The sequence below is a fragment of the Manis pentadactyla genome, chromosome 5, assembly GCF_030020395.1.
Source record: "Manis pentadactyla isolate mManPen7 chromosome 5, mManPen7.hap1, whole genome shotgun sequence".
Taxonomy (NCBI): domain Eukaryota; kingdom Metazoa; phylum Chordata; class Mammalia; order Pholidota; family Manidae; genus Manis; species Manis pentadactyla.
The window spans coordinates 5,125,970-5,151,915 of record NC_080023.1 but is presented as its reverse complement, the minus strand read 5'-3'; the positions used below and the strand labels follow the sequence as shown (position 1 = coordinate 5,151,915).

Below are 25,946 nucleotides of genomic sequence, written 5' to 3'. Positions count from 1 at the left end.
AAAAAGGTGGCTGCTGAGCACCCCATCTCTCTGCGGGTGAGTCTTGGTCTTCCCGGGGAAGGGCCGACCTGGCAGGAGCACGGCAGTCCTGGCTGCTCAGGCGCGACGGCGCCTGTGAGGTGCTGTGGGGCTCCTGGGCCGGGCTCTGCAGTGAGGCTGGCTCTCCCTGTCTCTGACGCTGTGGCCTTCGGCAAGCCAGGACACCCCTGTGTGCCTCAGTTTCTCCATTTGGAAGATGGGGACAGCAGGGGAGTGAACTGGTAGCAGAGGAAGGCCGTACCCAGTGCCTCCTCGGCCCTGGAGGGTGGGCGCCAGCAGGGATTGGGCCTGTGCCCTTCTTGGCCAAGGGTCCATTTCTGCTCCGGTGCAAAGATGCCTGCAAAGCCTCTCACCGAGCACCTTCGGGCCTGGCTGGGAGCCACAGCAGCAGCTTCCGGGCGGGACGAGGCCTCCGGTGCTTCCTGTTCCCCAGGCATCACCTTGGAGAACCAGCAGGAGGTGAGGCAGCTCTCGTCCGAGACCGACCTGGAGCGCGCCGTGCGGAAGGCGGCCCTGGTCATGTACTGGAAGCTCAACCCCAAGAAGAAGCAGCAGGTGGCCGTGTCAGAGCTGCTGGAGAACGTGGGCCAGGTCAACGAACACGGTACGGCGCCCCGCCGCGGGCCGGCCGCCCAGGCCCCACGGGCCCTGCTCGCGGCACTCTGGGGGGCTTACCTGTGGGAGCCCGGGAGCCCCTAAAGGCTCCTCCTGGGGTGTCCTCCTGTCCTCGGGGTCCCCTCCCGAGGCCATGCCCAGGATGCAGCCCACCGTCGGGCGCCCAGCAGCTCCCCTGTGGTTCCCCCTGCTCCCTCTGCCCCTCGGGGCTCCACCCGCGCCTGCCCGCAGGCACAGCCACAGGCCTCGTTCTAGGGTGTCCTGCCCCTCCTCCAGGGACAGAGTCAGGGGAGAGGGACAGGTGTGGGCTGGGACCAGGGTCCCTGCACCCCCATGTCCCCGAGGCTCCGGGGACACCAAGTGGGCAGTGTCTCCAGCGGCATCGCCAGGTGGGCCTTGTCACCAGCCTCTGCAGCACCTCCAGCCTCTGACCCAGTGGGCAGCCATCTGGAGGGACAAACGGGCAGAAGAGTGCTCCTCTGAGACCGGTGTGGCCTCCCCGTTTCCCGGGCCCCACCGACTTTCCTCTGCCAACGCTGGGAGCATCTGCCTCCAGCTGGTCAGAAAGTGGATTTCTGCCAGGACCCCCCGGGCCCCCCCCCCCGGGCTAGTTCCAGCTCGTCTGGGCGCCCTCGGCCCTGGGCCTCCTCCTCCTGTTGTCACAGTCTGTCCTTGTCCAGCCCCTGCCTGACCCACCCCACAAAGGCACGCGGGAAGAGCCCCACACTGCGTGCTGGGTGGGGTGTGCAGCAGGTGGATGTTGACAGAAGGCCAGTGTCAGTCACCTCAGAGGTCACCCTTCCCTTCCAGAACCAGGGCTGGGAAGATAGGGGAAGGGGGTGCTGAGTCTATTCCAGGGAATATTTGTGCCAAGGACAATGCCAGCAAAGTGTTCGGGGACAGGTTACACTGCCCAGAGAGCACGGTGTGTCTGTCCAGTGCTCCGATGTATCCATAGAGGGGATGGGCTTTGCCGGGTGTTGGGGGAGGGAGCTGGTACTCTGCAGGGATGGAGGTCCTGCGGGCCACTGCATTGCCCTCATGGCTGAGAGGTGGTTGCCCAGAGGAGCAGCCCTCACAGTGCCCATCAAGGGCTGTGTGCAGGCCCTGGGCTCTGCTGTACCCAGCATGTGAGCAGGTCTCTGGAGGGCTGCAGGGCATGGTGGGACAGCCTGCCTTGACCCTCCATCCATTCTGTTGCCCACAGATGGAGGAGCACAGCCAGGCCCCGTCCCCAGGTCCCTGCAGAAGCAGAGGCGGGTGCTGGAGCGCCTCGTCAGCAGCGAGTGTGAGTATGGCGGGCAGCCCCGCGCTCACAGCCCCTTGGCCATATGGTGGCACCTCTCCCCTGGGCCTGCGTCCACTCCTTCCTGGGAAGTCCAGGCCTTCTGAGAAGTTTCTCAGCCCCAGAGGTGCTGGGGGCTGGGGTCAGACTGGGGTGAGGAGTGCCCTGGGGATGGAGCCTGGGAGGCTGTCAGCGCCCCTGAAACACCCTTGCAGAAGCTCTGAGCAGTGGAATGCCAGGCCTGCCCTGCTCAGCCTTCTCCACCCCAGGGGATTTGGTGACTGACCACATCAGCACTTCCTGTGGGCTGAGTAACGGCTTGAATGTTATGGAGTCAAATGGGAAAATCACATGCCAGGCTCACACAGACTGGTCCGCGGCTGGCCCTGCTGCCCTTTCTCGTGAGAGCGGGGTGGAGACGTGCCCTCCCCGGGCCTCTGTGGCAGGTGTGGGCAGCCCTGTCCCCCCGGTCCAGCCCGGTGGCAGCCTGGTGGATCAGCTCTCCCCTCAAAGACGTGGCCGCGGCCCTTGTCCCTCCCGCATCACCATTGGAACAGTCCCAGTGGCTTAGGAACGTGTGCTGTCTTCTCACCTCAGAAAAAGGACGAAACCCTCTCTGGACCCCTCATTCCCACAGCTGTCTCCACTTCCCTGCTCTCCCTTCCAGTGGAACTCCCAGAAAGGGCGCCCGAGTCAGCACCCCAAGTTCTCTCCCCACTGTCATCTCATCAGAGCGGCTCTGTCCGGCTCTCCGGGGGCAGTTCCCTGTCCTGGTCCGACGGAGTCCCTCGTGGACAGAGGTGGCCGCTCCTCCCACGGCTTTCCCGCCCCCAGCACTTGGTGTCGCCCCCAGCACTGGGTGTCAGCGCTGCCCAGTGACTCGCCCTCAGACCCCCACCGGGCCCACACTCGCTGCCTTGATGGCCAGTGGGGTGCCAGACGCCCCTGACGGCCCCAAGCACACAGCCCCTGCCAGGCCACTCGCCTGTGTGTCCTGCCACGTGTCCCCAGTTGTCTCGGGGGCAGCTCCCTCCCCTGGCACTCGCCCAGGGCCTGATGCCCTTTGTCCCCTTGGTCATGCCTCACATAGGGTGCTGTCTTCTGTGCCCCCAGCACTGAGCACAGCTCCCCATGCATGCCTCAGAAAACACCTGGTGAAAGGCAAGCGCAGCAGACCCAGCCCCACACCCGTGTCCTGTTCATGGTGGTGTCACTTGTGTCGGTGCCCTCACTGCGTGTCCTGGCCTCCTCCCCTTTCTGCTGCCAGGAGGGGAGCTCTGACATGGGCTCACCGTTGGTGAGCGTCCAGACTTGGGCACATGCAGGGTTTGCTCAACCATCACTAGGGAAAGTGCCCTGGGACATGCATTGAATAGAGCGGTTGGGAGGGGCCTGCGGGCTCCCTGCCCCCAGTGCTGTGAGAAGCCGTGGCTGAGGGAGGGGTGCTGGTGAAGTTGGCTGAAGGGTTGGTGTGGTTTAGCTGAGCAGGCAGGCCCTGGGCTTGGAGATCTAGGGAGGGGGTGCTTCACTAGAGGGACAGCATGTCTCCGAGACCAGGGGCCCAGGTGGAGGCTACCCCTGAAGGCCCTCTCCACCTTGCCTCCTGTCTGCCTGCCCTTGCCCTTCCATCCAGGACAGACAGACTTGCTCCCCAACATTGCTCGGCATCTCTCAGCTTAGCCCCTGCCCCTGCCCCTGCCCCTGCCCCTGCATTGCCGTCCATGCGGGGACGGTGTGCTTGAGGTGTAGACCCACCCAGTGACATTCTCTTCTGTGCTCCAGCCAAGAGCTACGTAGCGCTGGATGACTTCGTGGAGATCACCAAGAAGTATGCCAGAGGCATCATCCCCACCAACCTGTTCCTGCAGGATGACGATGACGACGAGCTGGCGGGCAGGAGCCCCGAGGACCTGCCCCTGCGCCTGAAGGTGAGCACCGGGCACCCACCTGCCCTGCAGTGCCCGTCACTTGCCGGGAGGGTGCAGGTGGGAGGTCCTGGCCCAGCACAGAGCCTTCTGGGGCTGGGCCACCTGTCCCTGTGGAGGCCCGTCATGTACCTGCATGAGGCCGTGTCCTGTCCCAGTGGTGATACATGAGCACAGCCCCCTTGTGTCTCCCTCTGCAAAACGCCATGTAGGGAGCAGGGTGCCAGGTGCTGGAGTCTTTGACTTTGTCATTTTGAAAATGGCCGGTTTACGGCACAGAATGGAGGTCAGTTTCTCAAAGGTGTTCTCCCGAAAACAAAGTGCCAGTGTTGAGGAGACCTGAAGGCCCAGCAGGGGTACCTGCCGATCTGGGGCTGTGGGCCTCGGAGCGAGATGGGTGTGAGGTGCGCAGAGTGGCGAGGAGGTGACTGTGAGCCCGCCTGAAGGAAGGGGCACACTCCGGCCACCACTGTTGGCCAGCGGGCAGCAGCAGATGACCAGGAATGAGCACAGAGCATACACATATCCAGCAAGCGAGGACTGGCCGGTCATGCTCCTGTTGTGACAGCTTTTGCTCTACTGGTCATTGTGTTGAGACTTGGCGGTAAGGATGACGTGGCCATACTGCCCTCACATGGGGTTTCCCCAGTTCGGCTCGCGGGCTGAATTGTGTCCCTATCTCACTTTGCAGAGAACACCAAGACTTCCGAGAGTCTGGTTATCCTACCCGGCAGGTCTATCAGCACAAGTGGCCAGTGGGGGCAAAGCCAGCATAAGGGGCGCCGAGCATGTGGCATGAGCCATCCTAGAATGCCTTGGCTTCTGTGTGTCCCCAGCTGACGAGGAACGAGTGGGAACTCCCATCAGGGGGGTAGAGTGGGCTGGCGAGTTAGGGTTGGGGCAGGCGACAGCTTAGCCACCAGCGGCTGGGAGTGGGGGGGCAGGAAGTGTGCTGGAAAGCCCCCCATGTCGATATAGCTCAGCTGGGAGCCCCGATAGGAGGCGCAGACCAGGCTGCCCTCTGAGTGGCGTAGGAGACGCTGCGGCCAGAGTGGTGGGAGATGGTCTGCTCAGGACCAGAGCTGAGGGACAGTCCCCTGAGGTCCCGTGGTGGGTCCAGGGTGAAGGTCCTGAGAGGCAGGGCCAGGATGCCCACGGAACCTGACCGAGGAAGGTCTGCTTTTATCAAAGGCCCACGTGGAGGCAGGTGTGTTCACGGACACGTGCCACCAGCTTCCATATTAACAAGAGAGAAAGAAGATGGAGCGCTTGCCGTGGTTCTTGGCAAAGAGGAGGCGCTCTCATGTGCCAGTGAGGGTCAAAGGTGAAAGGGCAAATTGGAGAACCCTCAGGCCAGCTGGGTGTACACTGACCTGGTGTAACTACTAAGAATGCCTGCTTTCAAAGGGACGCTGGTTTACAGTGTATTATGTCACCTGCTATGGGCAATACACTCAGTGCTGTAAGATATCTGAACCTTCTTTTTGGGAGGGAGAGATTTAAAATATTCGGACAAGAAATAAACAAGGCTCTGTGTTTCCTTTCAGTTTTTGAAACTGTCAGAACACTTTGATTCCTTTACAGTTTTGTCTTGTTAAAAGTCTTGTGCAAAAGAGAGAAAATGAATCATAGCAAGCATCTCCTAAAACTAAAAGCTGTTCCAGCTTTAAATAGCCTCGTGGAAAACAGAGAGGGCAGCAAGATTTGGGGAGGCCTTCGGCACCCAGGGTGAGAAATGACAGACGCCTCTTTGTGAGCTATTGTGACTCCCGCAGGAATGTTCCAGACTCCAAGCTCCTCTTCTCTGAGCTTTTCGTGACAGATGAAACCCTTGTAAAATTAAATTTAGTAATACTTAAAAATTCCAACTGTTTTCACATTAAATCATTGGAAAGGCCAACATGCGAATGTCTTCCCCCAGGCCTGAGCGGAATCTAGTTGAGGTTGGCTTTCTCAGCCTATCAGGCACAGCTCGGCCCTTGCGCCATCTGCCCAGGTGGAAGCACTCACTTTTCTTGGTTTCTTACGTCAGCTGAATGGCTGATGACCTCAGGCCTCCCAGAGCACTCTTCACGGTCCTTTATAGAGCTGCTCGTTTTAAAAAAATTTTGTTGCTGCTCAAAGAAGAGTGATTCTAATTTGTTCGGACTGTCTCTACAGAAAAGGTTTCTAGTCTCATGATTCGGGGGGCCTTGGGTGGGAACTTCCTGGGGGCTGAGTTGGGACCTTAGCAGGAGAGAAGTCTCTGGTCAGATGGCGCCGGCGCCTCCATGGGCAGGTGGAGGCCGACACCATCCGGCACATGTCAGAAAAACCCACCACAGCTCACATGTCGGTGCCCGGTGTTCCCTGGTGCTCTTCCAGGCAGGCATGGGCCTCCAGGGACTGCCAGTCCCGGTGAGCCAGGGGGGTCGTTAGCTTGTATTCACTTGTTCATTTTCTTGCTTATCATAAACAAGTGGAGAACCACAGACACGCTAGAAGGGGAGCAGCTCTTTGCACATAGACGGGCCTGCACGCGTATGCGTTGGCAAGTGGCTTCCCTTGTGAGCCCAGGTCCCGCTCATCAGTGGAGGGCTCTCCCAGCTGCTCCCAGGTGCTCTGGGCATCTGGCGTGGACACCCAAGGCTTCTGGCATATGATGGCCACATCTTGGGTTGTCACTTGATTACGCTCACCCGGGATCCCTCCTCCTTGGCCAGTCCTCCCCTCCGTCCTCCAGTGGGGCAGGCAGGGAGAACCTGTCCTGAGGGCACAGGCCACGGCCATGCTGCCCCCTCATCTGGGTGGTGCAGGGGCTCCACCCTGGAGCCCCTCGGATGGGCTCTGGGCACACAGCCACGTGTCCCTGCCCTCATGCCTGGCTGATCCCCGAGTGCCCACTCCCCGGTGTGATCTGGTCCCACAAGCGAGGACTGACACTGTCATAGCCACTCTCTCTTTTTGTTCCCTCCAGCCTCTCTCCTGATGCCCCTGAGCTCTGGCAGGGTTGATAGACTCTGGGACTTCCCAGAAAGCCCGGCAGGTGTGGGGTCTGCCCTGGATGGCAGAATTGCCCCTGCCACCTCCTGCACAATCCTTCATTCCTCCTTTGCCGTGGTGAAGGCTAAGGGTTCCCTCTGCCCTTTGCACTGGGTGCAGATTGGGAAGCGGGACCCAAGGCAGGGAGCAGGGGCTGCCTGGGAACATGGCTGGGGAGGTTGTGTGTCTGTTCTAAGCGCGGTGTGGGTGTACGTGGGGGCAGGCAGCGGCTTCTCAGGGTCTCCGGCCACTAGCAAAGGTGCCTCATCTGACTGCAATAGTTGAATCATCTCCATTCAGTACAGGGGTGCTGAGGCCCTGAGATTATGTTTGCCCCGAACTCTCCTTTCTGGAGGCTGTCCACCCACTGCCACTCCTGGGACTGCTTAGAGCTCCTCTCCCCTTATTGGGTGGGGAGCCGGGGCTTGGGCGGTGAGGTCCTTGCCGCTGGGGTTAGCCGAGCCATGAGCCTGGTTCCCACCCTGGCATCCCAGGGCTCTGTTGGGTCTACAAGTGTGAGCCCTTTGCAGTGGGAGGAGGGGAGCCAGGTGCAATCCTCTGGGTGCTGGCTGTGTCATGGGGGAGTGTGGGAACCCTGGCAGGAGGCCGGGAGTCCGGCCCGGGTGGGAGGGGAGTGGGCTCAGGCTTCAGGGGCCCAAGGGGGACTGGGTAGGTGGAGGGAGGGGCCGTGTGGACTGTAGAGCACAGAGGACTTTGCTGTGTGGAGCGGGTGTTCCAGGTGGAAGGGCCTGCTGGGGCACGGCTGGCGGTGGGAGCCCTGCTGGGGAAGGGCTGGCGGTGGGAACCCTGCTGGGGCACGGCTGGCGGTGGGAACCCTGCTGGGGAAGGGCTGGCGGTGGGAGCCCTGCTGGGGCACGGCTGGCGGTGGGAACCCTGCTGGGGAAGGGCTGGAGGTGGGAGCCCTGCTGGGGCACGGCTGGCGGTGGGAGCCCTGCTGGGGCACGGCTGGCGGTGGGAGCCCTGCTGGGGAAGGGCTGGCGGTGGGAGCCCTGCTGGGGAAGGGCTGGCGGTGGGAGCCCTGCTGGGGAAGGGCTGGAGGTGGGAGCCCTGCTGGGGAAGGGCTGGAGGTGGGAGCCCTGCTGGGGAAGGGCTGGCGGTGGGAGCCCTGCTGGGGCACGGCTGGCGGTGGGAACCCTGCTGGGGAAGGGCTGGAGGTGGGAGCCCTGCTGGGGCACGGCTGGCGGTGGGAGCCCTGCTGGGGCACGGCTGGCGGTGGGAGCCCTGCTGGGGAAGGGCTGGCGGTGGGAGCCCTGCTGGGGAAGGGCTGGCGGTGGGAGCCCTGCTGGGGAAGGGCTGGAGGTGGGAGCCCTGCTGGGGAAGGGCTGGAGGTGGGAGCCCTGCTGGGGAAGGGCTGGCGGTGGGAGCCCTGCTGGGGAAGGGCTGGAGGTGGGAGCCCTGCTGGGGAAGGGCTGGAGGTGGGAGCCCTGCTGGGGAAGGGCTGGCGGTGGGAACCCTGCTGGGGAAGGGCTGGCGGTGGGAACCCTGATGGGGCACGGCTGGCGGTGGGAACCCTGCTGGGGAAGGGCTGGCAGTGGGAACACAGCAGGGGTCACTTGTTCATTTGCCCAGAGCTGGCATGGTTGACGAGGGTGATAAGATGCCCGTGAGGGGTCTCCTGCCCTGGCTTGGCTCCAACACCCTGCCTTCATCCCCCCCAGGTGGTCAAGTACCCCTTGCACGCCATCACCGAAATCAAGGAGTACCTGATTGACATGGCCTCCCGGGCGGGCATGCACTGGCTGTCCACCATCGTCCCCACCCACCACATCAACGCCCTCATCTTCTTCTTCATCATCAGCAACCTGACCATCGACTTCTTCGCCTTCGTCGTGCCGCTCGTCGTCTTCTACCTGTCCTTCGTCTCCATGGTCATCTGCACCCTCAAGGTCTTCCAGGACGGCAAGGCCTGGGAGAGCTTCCGGAGCCTCACCAGCCTGCTGCTGCGCTTCCAGCCCGAGCTGGATGTGGAGCAGGCCGAGGTGAACTTTGGCTGGAACCACCTGGAGCCCTACGTCCACTTCCTGCTCTCCGTCTTCTTTGTCATCTTCTCCTTCCCCATCGCCAGCAAGGACTGCATCCCCTGCTCGGAGCTGGCCCTCGTGTCCGTCTTCTTCACTGTCACCAGCTACATGAGCCTGAACACCTGTGCTGAGCCCTACACCAGGAGGGCCCTGGTGACCGAGGCAGCCGCCGGCCTGCTGTCCCTCCTGCCCACTGTGCCCTTCAACTGGCCCTACCTGAAGCTCCTGGGCCACACCTTCTTCACCGTGCCCATCGGCCACTTCGTCGTCTTGAACGTCAGCATCCCCTGCCTGCTCTACATCTACCTGCTCTACCTCTTCTTCCGCATGGCCCAGCTGAGGAACTTCAAGGGCACCTACTGCTACCTGGTCCCCTACCTGGTGTGCTTCATGTGGTGTGAGCTCTCTACGGTCATCCTGCTCGAGTCCACCAGCCTCGGGCTGGTCCGTGCAACCGTTGGCTATTTCCTCTTCCTCTTCGCCCTCCCCGTCCTGGTGGCTGGCCTGGCACTGATGGGCGTGGTGCAGTTTGCCCACTGGTTCCTGTCCCTGGAGCTCACCAAGATCGCAGTCACCATGGTGCTCTGCAGCATCCCCCTGCTATTCCGCTGGTGGACCAAGGCCAACTTCTCTGTGGTGGAGATGGTCAAGTCCCTGACGCGGAGCTCCATTGTCAAGCTCATCCTGGTGTGGATCACGGCCATCGTACTTTTCTGCTGGTTCTATGTGTACCGGTCAGAGGGCATGAAGGTCTACAATTCCACGCTGACCTGGCAGCAGTATGGCTTCCTGTGTGGGCCCCGGGCCTGGAAGGAGACCAACATGGCACGCACCCAGATCCTGTGCAGCCACCTGGAGGGCCACAGGGTCACGTGGATGGGCCGCTTCAAGTACGTACGGGTGACAGAGATCGACAACAGCGCCGAGTCGGCCATCAACATGCTCCCGTTCTTCATTGGCGACTGGATGCGCTGCCTGTACGGCGAGGCCTACCCCTCCTGCAGCCCCGGCAACACGTCCACAGCGGAGGAGGAGCTCTGCCGCCTCAAGCTGCTGGCCAAGCACCCCTGCCACATCAAGAAGTTCGACCGGTACAAGTTCGAGATCACAGTGGGCATGCCGTACAGAGGCACCAACGGCTCCCGCAGCCCGGAGGAGGATGACATCACCAAGGACATCGTGCTGCGGGCCAGCAGCGAGTTCAAGGATGTGCTGCTCAACCTACGCCAGGGTAGCCTCATCGAGTTCAGCACCATCCTCGAGGGCCGCCTGGGCAGCAAGTGGCCCGTCTTCGAGCTCAAGGCCATCAGCTGCCTCAACTGCATGGCCCAGCTCTCGCCTGCCAGGCGGCACGTGAAGGTCGAAAACGACTGGCGCAGCACCGTGCATGATGCCGTCAAGTTCGCCTTCAATTTCTTCTTTTTCCCCTTCCTGTCTGCGGTATGAGGACATGCCCTGGCCTGAGGAGGTGTCCATGCATGTTGCTGTCGGGGCCTTTCCCCACCCTGTGTGGCCACCCAGCCGTACGGCACAACACTAAACGCCAGGTGTGTGCGTGTGCGTGTATGTATGTGCGTGTGCTCTCACATGTGCAGACACAGGCCTTTGGAGACCTTTGTTGTGTGTGGTCCACTCACACCCCCTGGCCTGGCTGCTTCAGCTCAGTCCCCTCTGGATACCAGGTGTCCCTGGAAATTGCATGCAGTCTCAACCCACGACCCTGGCCTTTCAGTGAAGCTGGTGTGCCAGGCTAGACTAGGATCCCTGTGTTCTCAAGAGCACTTTACAGAGGAAACTCTTTCTCTCCACCCACTATCCAAGCACTCCTGGGCCCCTTATTTACTTTTGTGTTAGATTTGTTTTTCAAAGAGCCAAATGTGCTGCTGTGTAAACTCAACAAGAGCAATTCTTATTTATTGGGCGGCTGCTAAGCCATGACAGCTGCTTGCCGATCCTGGGCCGAGCAGATCCTGGGCTGTGCAGAACAGCCTGCCCGGTCACATGGTCAAGGCCCCGCCCGAGCCCAGGGTGGAGGAGGGCACAGTGGTGGCTCTGGGCCGAGTGTCCCCGCTGAGCCTTGGGCCCCGCAGCTTGCCTGTGTAGTGGGCTGTGGGTGAGTGCGTAAGGGTCTCGCCGGACTCCGCTGGGACTACGAAACGGAACCTGCAGCATCCATTCCCAGTGCTCAGAAATGCCTGGCCGTGTTCAGTGCTGGAGAGTAGCCAGTCAGGGTACTGAGGCAGCCGAAATAAAGACCTTTGATGAAATAAACTGGCCTTTTCTTCTCTTTACTTAAAAGAAATCTTGTATATGCATGAGAATGAACAGGTGTCCACACTTGTCCTGAAACATATGTGACATTTGAGCTACGGAGAGCAGAACTGGTGTTCCCCGTAGTTGATGACCCCCTTCCAGGGAGCATCTCCTGGCACCACCTCTTGGCCAGGGGCAGTGTCTGCCCTGCCCGCCCAGCTGGCTGTTCAGGTCTTACTAGGGGAGAAGTGTGCATAATCACAATTATTTGTGAAACTCAGGTCAGCCTGACTGCCTGGTTTGAATCCCACATCTGTGCAGTCCCAGTGCATGACCTCAGGCAAGTTCACCTTTCCAAGCCTTGTACCTTTAGACAATCTCTCACCAGATGGCTTATAAAGTCCCCTGTAGCTTTTTAAAAACTTAAGCTTTATGGAAATGATCACGATTAGGTTGGAACTGATTAGACTGTCTTCTCCAAACCAAGGCCTGGGCCTGCTGCTCTGTCTGTAGCCCCCCTTGTGCCCCAGGACACAGCCCGGCCTTCCTGCATCGTGAGCTCAATCAGTTTAGTTCGCCACGGCTCCAGATCCAAAGTGCTTGGCCAGTACCTGTGACTTACCATCTAAAACATTCCTTATTTAACTTAACTAATGAGGCTTGAATGCATTTGTTGCCGCCCACGAACAAATATTTATTTCAGTGTGATGCTGAGCAGATGCTGTGAGTCCACAGTTTGAGTCAAACCCAGGTTCCACCCCCACAGGAAAATCCCATGACGGCGGCCCCAGTTCAGTGCCAGATGTGCCCTCCTGCCTTCGGACCCAGGAAGGCCCAGCAGGGGAGGGCTTCCAGCCCAGGTGAGGCCTGGGGGCCTCTGGGCAGACCTGGGGTTTGCCCCATTTTGATAGCTAGGGGAGGAGTTGGCGAGAGTAGAGGCCGGCTCAGCATCAGGTGCCCACGCCAAGGCCTCAGGCCTGGCCCAGGATGCTAGGGGACAGAGCCTCCAGTCCAGCGGCCAGGTTGGAATTAGACCTCTGTCCTGCAGGCGGCTGAAAGCCCCTCCTGGCTCTGAAGCCAGGGCCCCCAAGCCCCATAAGAGGGACAAAGGCTTCTCCCCACCCCCTCCCCGCAGACCTGGCCGGCCGCAGTGGGCTGCCCGGTTCTGCAGCCTGCCTTTGGACTGCTGCCATGGGGCTGTAAACATCAGAATGCCCTCGGCCCTGCAGCCCCCGGGCTCCTGCTGTGTTTGCTGTCCTCCCTTCCTGTTGATAAACAGGGCACTGCCTGTCTGGCCCAGGGCCAGGTGTTCATCTCCTGAGGGTTTTGTGGAGGTCCTGATTCCAGGAGCAGAACCCTGCGTCCTCTGTGCGGCGGGACGGACTCAGGTTTCAGAGCTGGGCTGTGGGTCTGGACTTAATTTACATGAGGTCACTTGGTCCTTGCACACAGGCCTCACATGCTGCCCCCGGCCTGTGTCGCATATGAGACTTGTTAGAGGTTCATGGGGCAGGCCTTGCCCAAGGTCACGTGGCTAGGAGATGGCATTCTGGGCCAGGAACCAGAGCCTGACCTTCGCGCCGAGCGGTAAGAAACCCACTGTTTTCCTGGGTCTCCTGTTCCCTCTCTGGAACACTGCCCAGCGGGGCCGTCCGTCAGAGCTGCGAAGAGGAGCTGCGCTGGCCACAGACAGCCCGGCCTCCCAGCGCCTGCTGGCCTACACCCTCCAGGACTGTGAGCGCCGGGGCCTCACGAGACTAACGTGATGAAGCCCCGCGTTTGAGCTGCTCAGGGAACACCCAACTGGGTGGCGTCATTTTGAAGCCTGGGGAGGGTTTGGCGTCGGAGTTTCCAAACCATGGCTGAGGCCCCCTCCTCCAGGCGCCCCAGAGGGCCACTCCAGAGGCCCTGCACCGGCCGCCTCCGGGATGCCGAGCACGCCTCCCACGGCCGTGCTCCTGAAGACCTGTAAGCTCGGTGTCAATCACGCTAGTGCTCTTTTCTGTTTTTCAGTCCCATCCTGTGTCCTGATTGCCTATCATGTGACTGCTCTCCCAAGTGGCAAAAAACACAAATTTCCGCAGTCGTCTCTTTCAAGGTTGCCCAGAAGACAAGACCTGGTCTTTCTTGAATCTGCCTTTTTGGAGTCCTTTAACCATCCCAACTCCTGGTCAGCCTGCTGGGGGCTTGAGGTTCAATAGGCACCAGCCTTCGGTTCCAGATGCAATCCCATTGAGAAGCCCTAGGAGAGCATGCTTTGATTGGCATGGTCTCCATGGCGACCAGTCTGCTTTTCCATAGTGAAAAAAATTAAAATTCATTCATTCAACAAATATTGAGCACCTACTGCATGCTTTGCTGTTCTCAGGCATAAGGGATGCGGCAATGAAGAGAGTGGAGAGCGGCCCCTGCATTGGTGGGGTGATGTGTTCTGGGCAGATGGGCCATCAGCCCAACAAAATGCCAGATAAAGAAAAGTGCTGTGATCTCCTACCACGAGCACTTCCGCTGTTTGTGCCCAATTTACCCACATTCATGGAGTACCTACTGTGTGCTGGATGCTGATCATGCATTTTCCCCTTTAATCCTCATGGCAGCTGTTGCCAGATAAGACATTTGTATTTTGAAGATGGGGCAGGTGGAATAACGGCCCCCAAAGATGCCCGTGTCTTAATCCCCTAAAGAATGCAAAAGGGGCTTTGCAGATGAGTTAAGGATTTTGAACTGGGGGAGATGACTTCGGGTTACCCAGGTGTGCCCAGTATCATCACAAGGCTCCACACACAGGAGAGGCAGGAGGGGCAGAGTCAGGGAGACCGAGATGCGGGACAGCTGGCTCTGAAGATGCGGGAGGGGCCCGGAGTCCAGGAACGTGCGTGCCTCTAGAAACCAGGAAAGGCCAGCCTCCAGGAGGAGCCAGCCCTGCCCACACGTTGATTTTAGCTCAGGGAGACCCATTTCAGACTTCTGACCTCCAGAACAGTAAGCCAATAAGTTTGTGTTGTTTTAGGCCACTAAATTTGTGGTAGTTTATTACAGTAGCCACAGGAAACTCATACAAAGATGAAATAAGTCCAGAGGCACCTGTGGTCTCGCCCAGCTCACACAGCTTCGCCTTGAGGGAACTGGAATTCAAGCCACCGCTGGCCCTGTGCGCTGTACTGTCCTCCAGGCTCCATGTAAGTTTGAAGTTCTTTGTAGTTGAAACAGAAGCGCACATTTGTAACAGTGCTGGAGAGCGATGGGGAAGGTCTGTACTGTCCTTTTGTAAGGGGACTGAAGGGCTCTGTGTTCTGACAAGTGCTCTTGAAAGTAGGAAATTCTCAGGGGCCTCAAACCCTTTCTGCATATAAGGGCAGGATGGGGGGCTATAAATTATATACAAAATGAATGGATAGAGAAAAACATATACCATAGTCACTTTTAGAAAGGACTGAAAAGATAGGTAAGGATATTCTTAAAAGAGTATGCAAACACATTCTTCTTAATAAAATCTTGGGACAAAAAGCTCCCCAGAGTCTTTACCTTTTGCACACAAACCACAGACCGTCCCCTATCGCACCCAGGGATGGGGGGACCAAGCTGCCGTTTTGGTCACAGAATGAGGAAAAAGCAATAATGTCATTAATGGGCTTCTGGGGGCCCCAGGCTCTGCGCGGACCACCTCTGCAAGGACATTCTTGTTTAGCCCACTAGGTTCGACCATTCTCCACACTTTGTAGATGAGAATCCTGAGACGCAACAAGGGGAGGTAAGGTCCCCGAGATCCAGGAAGACCGTCACAGCCAGGATTTGAATCCCGGCAGCTGGGCTCCGCTCCCTGCTCGGAGCCACGTAGCCTTGGGTGCTGCTCACACAGTGGGTGCTTGGAAAATATTTGTTGAATGTATGAATGATTCAGCGGATTTGCAAAAATGAATGGTGGTCCTTCCGTGGTGAGGTTAGTGCTTATTTAGCACAGTTATATATGAGATAGTCATTTGCCCTTCTCACAGGCTTTGCAAATGTATTGAATGAGTAAGTTGCTGCTCCAAACATCCCCATGTGTTTTGCATGTTTGGGCTTTTTTTTGGCATAATTTTAATAATTGATTTTCGTTTTTACTTTCATCCTCCTACTACCATTGCTGCCTCTTGCCGTTTCAGTCCCTCCCTGAAATTCATCATGTCATTTGACTGTGTGGGCCCCATGCTGGAATTCTAACAGTCTCCAGGTGGAGATAATGGGGCTTTGTTTTTTAAAAAAGGACATGAAATGAATCACTCAGGACTTGGGCAATTATTTCAAGCTCTAAAAGCTTCTATGTTGCTAGGAAACCACTCCTGAAGCTGGTAAGCCTTTGCCAAAGTTTCAGGTTGAACTTCTGCAGTGTAACTCTGAGGAAAAGTCTGGGCAAAAAAAGCAAACATTGGGGTGCCCTGCTCTTCCTTTCAGAAGTGGCAAAAATCAACCAACCTGTCACACTGTTTTTAGCTTTCCTCCACCTACACAGATAATCTGCTTTTCTGGCAAACAGTTCTCTAGAAAGGCCCTTTAGTCCTATTGAATTCACAGAATAACCTGTCTCCTTAGGGTGGTGGAGGCCCCCTGCAGAGCTTTGCTGAAGCCTGCGTGATGCCCACGGCCTGACCCTGGGGTTTAGGAAAACTCCCAGGTGAGGCTAGTGTGTGCCTGAGGCTGAGGGCCACTGCCCAGGAAGGCGAGCAGGAGCTGACCTGGGCAAGACCAGCGGGGAGGGGTCAGGCTGCCCACTGCCTCCCAGTCTCTGCAAGGCTGCAAGAGCTCCCCGCCAGGGGAGGGCCCTGAGCCCAGAGCCAGGGGGAGATGGCTGACTAGGTCTCGGCAGACCACTGACCGTGTGCCAGACTCAGTGACAGCTGCTTTGAGGATGCGAGCTTGAGCCTCGGGAACCTCCCGTGGTCAATGTCACTGTCCCAGCTTCATAAACAGAGCCGGCCCCCGGTGACCCCCACCCCTCCCGCAGCTCCGCCCCCCGTGGTGCCAGGACCGGGCTATGTGACCAGTAGAGGACAGCACTCCTGACATTAGTTTGTACCAAGCAGCTGGGATGGTCTCTCCTAGACAGGCCACTTTGGGTGAGGTGGCCATGCTGCGACCAGCCCCATGGAGAAGCCCGCATGGCCTCCAGCCACCTATGTGGGCTTGGAGACAACCTCTGCTCCCCATCTGTTCTTCCGAGATGGCAGCCACACTACAGTCCATAAGTGCCCCCTGCGGGGCATGGCTGAAGCGAGCTCCTTTCCTTGGGGAAGTGGGGAAGCAGGGGGCCCTTGGTCAGTACCAGACATGATGTTGCAGGGCAGAGGCACGGGCCCCCCTGCTCAGGCTGCCAGGAGCCCTTTGGTTCAAGGGCATCTCCATCTCCCCACCAGCCCAGGGTCTGCCAGCCCTGAGCCCTTTCCTCCCACCCCACCTCACCCCACCCCACCCCTCAGGGCGCACATGGCAGATCTGTCTTCTTTCCTTGTAAAATAGAAATGTTTATGTTTTAAAACTATTAACAGCATTGCTCCCTATTCTGTTATTCTCACGTCCAATTACCATGCTTCTGAGGCAACTGCTTGCAACCCTTTCTACCGTTTCTTCTGCTGAGAACCTCCCTGTTTCTGAACAGATGCTCACTTGCCATTTGTGATCTTTGAGGCTTGAAGGACATCCGCTGATGCCACAGAAGACAAAGACTTAGCTCTCATCCCTTCCCTCTGAGCCCTGCCTCCAGCCAGACATTAACACACACCCCATCTTCCTAGGATGATTATCTTACAGGGTTTTGTTAAATTAGCTTTCCTCTTACATGTTTACATTTTTACACTATATGACAGTATTCACAGCTGAACTGTGTAGGGAACTAAGATTACAATTTCTTTGTAGTAAAACTTTTACTCTGGACTTAATTATCTAGTGTTTTTTATTTGTCTTGTCTTTTCCATATTGATCACTAATTCATCTGCCAAAAGTAGAAAAGTCTTCTCAGTGTATCAAAAGTATGGGATAATCTCTCAGTTTCTGCTTTTTACCCCCCATAAACATGTTTCAATAGAAATTTCCATTTGCCGAATTCCACGTCTCTATTTACATAGCTGTGGTCCTGGGATCTCCACCATCACTGCCATTCATTCCCCTGGACTTTGCTGTGTGCCTTATTTTAGCCAATGGGACCCAAGTAGAGACTTGAAAAGTGCTTGTGCCTTGGGGGTTTGCCCTAGCTTGCTGCTCTTGGGAATCCTGGAATGGTCACAAGAATAGGCTGGGATAACCAGCTGGATGGCAAGACACACAGCGGTGACATCCGTCGCCCCATCTGACCTCGGGCCAACCCCCAAACACGTGAGTGAGCCTATTCCACACCATCCAGCTTCAGTGTGCCTCCCAGCTGACCCACAGAACCGTAAGAAACAGCAAGTGCTCATTGTCTTGATAGTCACTAAGTTTTGGAGTTACACTACGAGTAGTTTGTTCTTACTAGTGAAAGCCAATTGATATAAGACTTTGTGTGTGTGACAATGTATCATCTCCTCTGATGTATAATTGATAGTTTGGCTGGGTATAGAACTCACAGAATAATTTGTTCTCAGAACTTGAAAGCTGCTTATTTTCTAGCTTTCCTCACTGCTATCAAGAAGCCTAATGATACTCTGATTTCTCCAAGCAATCTTTTGTGATATTGTCATTATCCCTTGTGTTCTTATTTTACACAGGTGTGGCCCTTGAAATGGGTGTTATTCCATCCATTGTGCTAAGTACTTTGGTTTCTTTTAATCTGGAAATTTTTATTCTTCATGACCAGAAATATTTTCTTTAATAATTTCTTTTCCATCTTTTTCTCTGCTCTTGCCTTTTGAGCTCCTTGAATTTGCATATTGAGACTTTCTGGACTATCTATTTTTATCATCTATTTTCTCCAATGTTCTCTTTGCTATTTTTGTTCTACTTTTTGGGAAAAAATCCACAATTCTATCTTCCAATCTTTGCAGAAATTTTTATTGCAGAAATTCTGCTTCTAATTTCCATAGTTGTTTTTTGTTCAGTATTTCCTTTTCTTATGTTTCATACAATCTCTCATCTCTATGCAGATATTTGTTAAATTTTAATATATTTTAAATATAATACCATTAAATAATATATTTCTATTATTTTATAATGTATAGAATTTATAATATATAACATAATTAACATGGAACGATATATATTTTTTAAAACTTCCTTCCATTTTTGCACTGTATCTGAAGGTTCCAGTTCCTTTTCTTCTTTCTTCTTTGTTTGCCTGTTTTTATCTTGGTCTTTTTTGTAACAAGTCCTCAAATGTCTGGCAATCCTGCTTATATCTCAGTACAAAGCACCGTAAAGCTATCTGGAGGCTTTGTGGGCATGTGGCGGTAGGAGGACACTTGTCAAATGTCAGCTTCCCAGGAAGATGATCAGCCAAGCTGTACCTGGGGGACTTCCAGATACCAACGTCCAGGTCTTTTCTCTTAGGCTGGTCAGTCTCCCATGAGGAAGCCTTTAATCTTCTACCTGGAGTGGAGAGAGATGGGTATTACCCATTCTCATGGATATCCCATCCCATCTCAAGCTCCTCCTCTGGACCAGAGGAGTGGGGAGGGCCACTTACTGATGCCAACTTTCATAAAACCCTGTTTTGTTTCCCATCTGCACAATCTGCCCTCAAAGGCCCCCAGGGTCTCTGGAGCCTTTATGGGGATTGTAATGGAAACCAGTTTGCTTCTAGATGCCCCCACTGCTGGCCTGGGATCTTCTTTCTTCATCTCTGAGCCATTCACCACTCACCTCTCTGTTTTCTTGCTTCCAAAAGTGAAGGCTGTTGTCCCCATTCCTATTCTCTTTGCCCTCATAGGTTTGTGTTTTCTCCCTTTATTGTCACTTCAGTGGGCTTTGGGGAGTGAGAGCAGTAAATATGTGGGTTTGGTCTGCAGTGTTAACAGGATTCTCTGGGCCCCTGCACAGGACCCAGTATTTAGTTGAAATACGCTTCACTCGGCAAATGGTCCTTGGGGACCATAGTGCTAGGCCTGTGCTGGGCACTGGGGACATGGCAGTGAGTGGAAGGTGGTCCCCAACTTTTTGGTGCTGGGGGCCAGTGCTGTGAGGGAGAGGAGCCAAAGGCTGTGAAGCCAGAGGGGTCCTGAACAGCCCGGGGTCCGGGGTGAGGCAACGTGCTAGGCTCTAATTCGGGAGTCTCTCGAGGGGAAGGGGCACGGATGGGGACTTAGCTCCAGGTAGGGGAAGGGCGTGATCAGTGGCCCAGAGACACCCAACAAGCAGGGACCTGAGGTGCTTCAGGTGGCTGGAAAGTCCAGGACCCCATTCAGGGACATGCCGCCTAGGCTTAGACACTGGCTCCATCACTCCCAAGCCTGTGGCCTCAGGCAAGTCTTGGTGTCTGTTTTCTGATTTATAAAATGGGGACAATCACAGCTCTCTCTTAGCGATTGCGTGCTTGGAATGCAGTGATGTGCACACAGCTCCCAGCACAGTGTCTGGTGCAGTGTAGGGCTCAGCAGGGTCCACTGTCCACACAATGACTCAGAGGGCAGAGGGGAACGATGCTTACGGGCAGTGGGGCAGATCACCAAGGGCCCTGCATGCCAGGCCACAGTTCATGGATGTATGCCAGCAGGTACCAAGAGCCTTGGAGATTGCAAGGCTGGAGACAGATGGGCTGGGCTGTGACAATCATGTTTTCATCGGAGCAGATGGCAGTCTGTAGTTGGGAGAGGCCTGGGGAAGGACGTGCAGTTTGAGCAGTATTTCACGTGGCCCCCTCGAACGCTGTCTTCTGTAGGCTTGTGTTTCCACAGCTCTGAGCCCAGGGCCTGGCACAGAGTAGGGGCCCTTCACTGTGTGCAGACCTAGACCAAGCTGGCCTGGCAGCCCCGCCCAGAGACCCGGCTCCCCACAAGTCCCTGGCCCTCTAGGAGCCCCAGCCCATCCCTCCCTGCCACCATCTGGCTACAAGCCCCAAGTACTGCCGGGAGCTCCACAGCAAAGCAGAGTTCCCCCGGCAGCCCTCAAGACAGGCAGCAGGAGTTCAGTCCTGCTTTTGCTGCCTCCTTATGTGCTGTGCAACTTTAGGCAAGTGCTGGGACATCTCTGAGGGTCCTCATCTGTGACGGGGAGCAGGAATCCCCACTCAAAGGGGTGGCTGTGAGATCAGAATGAAGGCACCTGAGTGTACCATCCCCTAGGGGTGCTGCAGCAAATCACCACACTTCGTGGCTTAACAACACACATATCCTCCTCCAGTAGGTCGGCTGGGTGTCACTGCGCTGAAACCCAGGTGTGGGCAAGGCTGCATTCCTTCCAGGGGAACTCCATTTCTTTGCCTTTTCTAGCTTCTGGAGGCCACCCCCATGCACTGGCCTGTGGCCCCTTCAAAGCGGACCACAGCAGGTCACGTCCTCGTCTCACGTGTCCCCAGCCCTTTCTCCCTTGTTTCCTCTCCCTGTATACAGCCAGCGGAGGCTGTCTGCTTTCAAGGACAGGAGGTAGATTGGTCCCACCTCACTGACCCAGGACAATCTCCCATCTCAAGATCCGTCACCTTAATCACACCTGCACAGTCCGAGCTGGTGGCCAGTCGATGCCGGGGGATGCCGGATTTTGTGAGGCTGAGGCTGTGACAGGCATGACCTTACCTACATGTGCCTGCAGTTTTCCCCACCTGAGTTTGAATCCGGACTCTACCACTTACTAGTTGTAGGAATTTGGGCACAAGTTAAATTATTTAATCTTACTTTAAGCCTCAATTTCTCCATGTGTCAAATGGGTAAAATAATGGCACCCCCGCCTTTCCCCAGTAAAAGGGCTACATGAAGCCTGAACAAGATAATACATGTGCAGTCCCCTCAAAGGGGTGCCATGAGGCTCAGTAAGGTATTTTTATTGCCTCATTAGTCACCCCAACAGCACTTAGGAGTGGTGGTGTCCTCTATTTACACATGCAGACACGGTTAGCCCCGTGTCCAAGGTCACGTAGCCAGGAAACTGCTTTCCCCTCCTTTATGCTGTGTCCTGGGGGCTGTGTGGTTCATCGAGAGTTTAGCCAACAGAAGTCCTGCCAGCACACCCGGCTTCCTGCCTTTCTCCTGCTGGGCCTGAAGTGCACAGCACCCTCTTGAAGTGGAACAGCAAAGCCGGCGCTCCCAACAGGGCTGCAGGGACACATGGGGTGTGCATGTCATCCAGCTTCTCTCAGCCACTGCAGCGGGTGGGGCAGGGCCTCTCTGGCTTCCAGAACTAACCAGAAGCCCCGAGGCCTCTTCCCCCCAGTCTCCCGGTCTGCGGGACACCGAGGTGGTGCTGCTGGGGAGCATTGTAGGAGTTAGCCAGGCCAAGCTCGAAATGTGGCTCCAATATGCGCTAGCTGTGTGATCTTGGGTTAATTCCTTAACCTCTCTGAACCTCAATTTCCTCTGTACCATATTCTCATGTTGGATGTGAAGGTGAAAAAAGATGGGAGAGTGAGGGAAATTTGGAAATCATGGTGGGCTACGCTCACCTGCCTCAATACAAAATAAAACAAGACAACCATCATTTATTGCAGGCTTATGTGCCAGGCACTGGGCTTTGCAGGCATTATCCAGCTTAACCCCACCCCTCCCTCAAGCCCCGAAACTATGAGGTCGGATTATTGGCTCCATCTCCCCAGTGATGAAATCAGAGATCACAAACGTTGGAAGTTGCTCGAGGAACTAGGCAGCAAAGCCGTGAGGTAACCCAGGCTTCCCAGGGCCCGTGGGCACCCCGATCCACCCACCATATGGCTTCCGGAGAGTACCCACCACCCCGGGGTTGGCCTCATTGAAAAAACAGCATTCAGAGCCTCGATTTCAATGTAACATTTGTCATTTTATTGGAAAAAGCTGGTATTAACATATTTATAATTTTATTCAACAGTTGGATCATTTGTGAGACCAAAGAAAACAAGAATGCACCTATGAGTTAGAGTCCAGCGTGATCAGGCTGTCTACTCTACCACCACCTACCCAGCACCCCCAGGAACTCAGTCTTCAGAGAGTATTCAAGTGAAAACACAAAAACAACCCAACAATTACTTCACAATGACTGTGTGAACGCTCGTACATTCAAGAAGAGCGGGAAGTTTAAACAGAGTGAGGAAGCGAATTCTGTGACTATGTCCCTGGCCCTCCTGCCATTTCTAGTTCTGCCCGGTGCCGCTCCAACTCTTTCCTGAACACACATTTTATTATTCACAGTTTGCTTAGGACATCAGTATTCTCCCAGAATCCAAAGTCCTACCTTCCTTCTGAGATGATCTGTTTCTTTCTTTCTTTCCTTTTTGGTTTGGTATCCCAAGTTTAAAACAGAAGTAAGGAACCAGGAACCGGATTAAGCCCTCCTTTGGAATACAGTGTAAGATTTGTACTTTGTAGATGGTAAATGTTCAGCCTATGATCTGACAATAACCTCTCACTGCAAATGCATGTGTCTTCTCAGCATTTGAATCACAAAGGGAAATGGATTGTGCCAAATATCTGAGTAATTGTGTAAGGCCCTCAGAGCTGGATTTTGGCTTCAACAAGATTTCTATACAATTTAACACATTCTTGAACCTCTTTACAAAGGGGAAAAAAAGGAACCCACCTGTGATTAATTTGCATTAGAATAGATATATACATATAATACTGTCCGGGCCACCTGGATTTTACAGTGATATATAAACAAACATTCTTCATTCATGTTGATTAGGGGAAAAAAAAGCGATGGACCCATTACCTTACGTAAGTACCTTGTGGCCGGCCAGAAGTGAGTGCACGTGCGTTTTGTGCTTTGACACACACAAAAGTATACCGTTATCCGCTGAGAAAAATCTTGGGTGGGTCTATTTCCCGGATCAGGTTACATCTTGTAAAAAAATGTTGGATTCCGTAGGGCCTCTGCACCCTGTTTTCTGAAGCAAAATGCCAAGCCATGTGGTTCTGCTGCAATTCCAAGGGCAGGGACAGGTGGGCATGGCAGGCGGGGTGGGCAGAGCCGCCTTGACAGAGCAGGAGGCACTGCTGGGAAACAACTGCATTCTCTGTGGCCCTCGGGAAGTGTCCTCTGAGAACTGTGGGTCATTCATGAAAATGTATCCTAAAATGGTCATAACATGCAATCTTCTTTTGAAGGCAGTCCAGTGCATCTGGCGAAGGAGCTAGGGTGCAGGTGTAGGGTGGGGCAAAGTCGGGGAGAAAGCCGAGCTCCTGAAGGTACCAGCCAGAGCAGGGAGCCACCAGGGCTCTTCTCCATTCTCGGTTCTGCGTCTTGGTTCTACCCATTATCATCCTACCTGCTTCATCCTGCTTCACAAGGTGGAGGCATCTCCAGAACCTTCCAGGCTGGAATGTCGCTTTAATAGGAGCCATCACGTGGTAAATCAGAAAGCACCTTGTGCAAAGACCAGGCAGGGATTCCTGACTCCACCGCTTGTTTGGTGCCCGCCTTGGACAAACTGTTTCTCCTTTGGGGGCCTCAGTTTCCTCAGGTGTACAAGGGGGATGACCAATTCTTCACCTTTTAATCCCTGGCTTCTGGCTCAGAGCCTGGCACTCAGTGAGCAGTTGGTGTTTATGGAGGAAATGAACGGACACCACATCACAGGATCACGTGAGGATTCAGAAAGCTTGCGGAGGAGCCAGTACAAGTTCCCACAAGGGGCTCAAAGACTGCTGAAGGATGACAGGGGCGCCCCGCAGAGGAAGAGTTCAATCAGTGCACCTAAGGGCCCAGCACCATGCCCGGCATAGGTTGGTTAAATCGGGGGAGTAACTGGTGCGCACACACGCACACGCATGGATCGCAGGACCCTCTTTCCTCTCAGGGAACTAATGGACCTGGGGGATTGAAAGGCATTAAAAGAACCCCAAAGGGGAGCTTGCATCACAGATTCTCAGCACAAATTCACGATCCAAAAAGCAAAGGGGAGACCCTCAGCTCTGAGACTGGGAAAACTGCTCCATTTATAACCAAAAGAATCCCTGGCTGGCTTGTTTGACCTTCATTATCTATGCCCAGAGCCCCAATCGGAGGCCAGTGAGGCTCATGAGAGAAAGGGCTCCCGGGATGCCAGCTTCCCCAAAAGGAACGGCTGGAGTGAAAAATTAACCCGGAGATGTAAAAATCTTAACGCGGTAAAGACTGCACGCCAGAAAGTCTGGGAATGAATGAGCTGAGCTTCAAGGCGGACAGTCACGTCTGTTTTGTGACTTGTGGCTGTGAATCCTTCTTTGTCCTGTTTTGAGACAATTACCGACAAAAGGCGGTCTGGCCTTAGGGACACTGCAGAGGAACGGGGCCAAAGTTACCGGCTGCCCACAGGGCCACTCCTGGGGTTGTCCTTGCTCCCGCTCCTGGCACTGCCGTCGGGCGGTTGTGCCCGGACAGTCACAGAAGGCTGCCTCAAGGGGTGGGCTCTGCGCACCCCTAGTGCACCTCGGAGTTCACCTTGTCCTGGAAGATGTACAGGTTGTTGGTGGCCGCGATGGCGATGATGTTCTCGGCTGGGTGCCAGGCCGTGTGCAGGATCTTCTTGGTGAAGTCCAAGCTGTCCACGCTGATGTCATCCCGCCGGCGTTTCCCCCCCAAGCACACGCGCCGCGGCTTGAGCACAGCCCGCGGCTTGCTGCTCTCCCTCGAGGCCTCCAGGGTCACGTCCCGCTTGGTGTTCCGGTCAAACATGCGGAAGAAGTTGTTGTAGGCGCCAGTCATGATGACGCTGGCAAAGAAGGGAGGCGTCAGGTGTTGGCGAGGGGAAGGAGGGGGACACGGGTGAGAGCAGCCTGCCCTCCTCCCTGGAATCTGCAGGGGCTGCAGGCCGGTGGTCCCCGGGAAGGGGGCCTGCGGGAGGAGACGTGGGGCCATGGTGCCTCGGTTCCACCCCCCCCGGGGCCCCTTGTCCTCCCTCACATCCCAGCTGCCATCTACACACATACTTCGAGGCCAGGAGATAAGACCCCTTGAATGCTCTGCCCCGAACATCGTAAAAATATTCTCCTGCGCTTTCCCTTTAGTCTAGGGGACACGGCCCTGGACTTTCAGAGACGACGCAACAGCAGAGGGAAAACAAAGCGGAAATAACCACAGAACTTGCTGGGCTATAAACTCTGGCTGTGGACTCCACGGCTGACAGAGGGAAGGCCCCTGAGTCAGCCGGACCGGCCCTGCTCCCGGAGGGGCGGAGTGAATGAATGAACACGCTTTGCACACTGTTCATGTGCAGGTGTGCACAGACTTCCCCTCTCCTGCCGCAGAGATTTTTGCATGTGTCCATGTCCTCGGTCTGTCCTCTCCCCGCCAATCCTAAGGAGAAGGGACTCCTGTCGTGACAGGATTATTTAATCTACACGGTAAGAGCTGGGGGAGAAATATACTAGCTCCACAGGCCAGAGCCTAGAGAAGGGGTTTGGGGTTTGGCCTTGGAAGGGCCCTGGAGCAGCTGGAGGGGCAGAATAACTGGGGAGCAAGGAGGGGCTTCCAGGGAGTAAGGTCCCCCCTTAAAGCTCTGCAGGGCAGGTATGTACGGAATGGAATTCCTTTCCTCCACCTGGAAGCTGAACTATGCTTCTTGAGGTGTCACTGCTCCGAGACAGAGCCACGTGGACCCCTAGGTTTACAAGGGTTGTGCACGGAAGCCATGACTTCCGCGTCACCCGAGACCCGGGAACGAGGCTGTGCGGAGAAGGGGGGATGGGTGAGGGCAGAGGTCTGCCTGGGTACACCGGG

The 25,946-nt window shown here is 55.8% G+C and overlaps 2 protein-coding genes and 1 long non-coding RNA gene across 5 annotated transcripts in view; 2 read left to right on the top strand and 1 right to left on the bottom strand.

Annotated features, from left to right (window-relative positions):
• WFS1 (wolframin ER transmembrane glycoprotein) overlaps positions 1 to 11,198 on the top strand; it is a 28,651-nt gene extending 17,453 nt beyond the window's left edge. For both annotated transcript variants that reach the window (XM_036921161.2, XM_036921162.2), the window contains exons 5-8: positions 473 to 643; positions 1,862 to 1,942; positions 3,722 to 3,867; positions 8,565 to 11,198. In XM_036921161.2, coding sequence (XP_036777056.2) covers positions 473 to 643; positions 1,862 to 1,942; positions 3,722 to 3,867; positions 8,565 to 10,373 — 2,207 coding nt within the window. In that variant the 3' untranslated portion in view covers positions 10,374 to 11,198. The remainder of the gene's footprint in view (positions 1 to 472; positions 644 to 1,861; positions 1,943 to 3,721; positions 3,868 to 8,564) is intronic.
• LOC118930211 (uncharacterized) lies at positions 7,498 to 8,556 on the top strand. The gene is made up of 3 exons (XR_008997681.1): positions 7,498 to 7,624; positions 8,061 to 8,089; positions 8,439 to 8,556. It is a non-coding gene; the product is annotated as an uncharacterized LOC118930211 (long non-coding RNA).
• Positions 11,199 to 22,131: 10,933 nt separating the features above from the next.
• The window catches only part of PPP2R2C (protein phosphatase 2 regulatory subunit Bgamma), a 139,218-nt gene continuing 135,403 nt past the window's right edge, over positions 22,132 to 25,946 (bottom strand). For both annotated transcript variants that reach the window (XM_036921163.2, XM_036921164.2), the window contains exon 9: positions 22,132 to 24,939. In XM_036921163.2, coding sequence (XP_036777058.1) covers positions 24,648 to 24,939 — 292 coding nt within the window. In that variant the 3' untranslated portion in view covers positions 22,132 to 24,647. The remainder of the gene's footprint in view (positions 24,940 to 25,946) is intronic.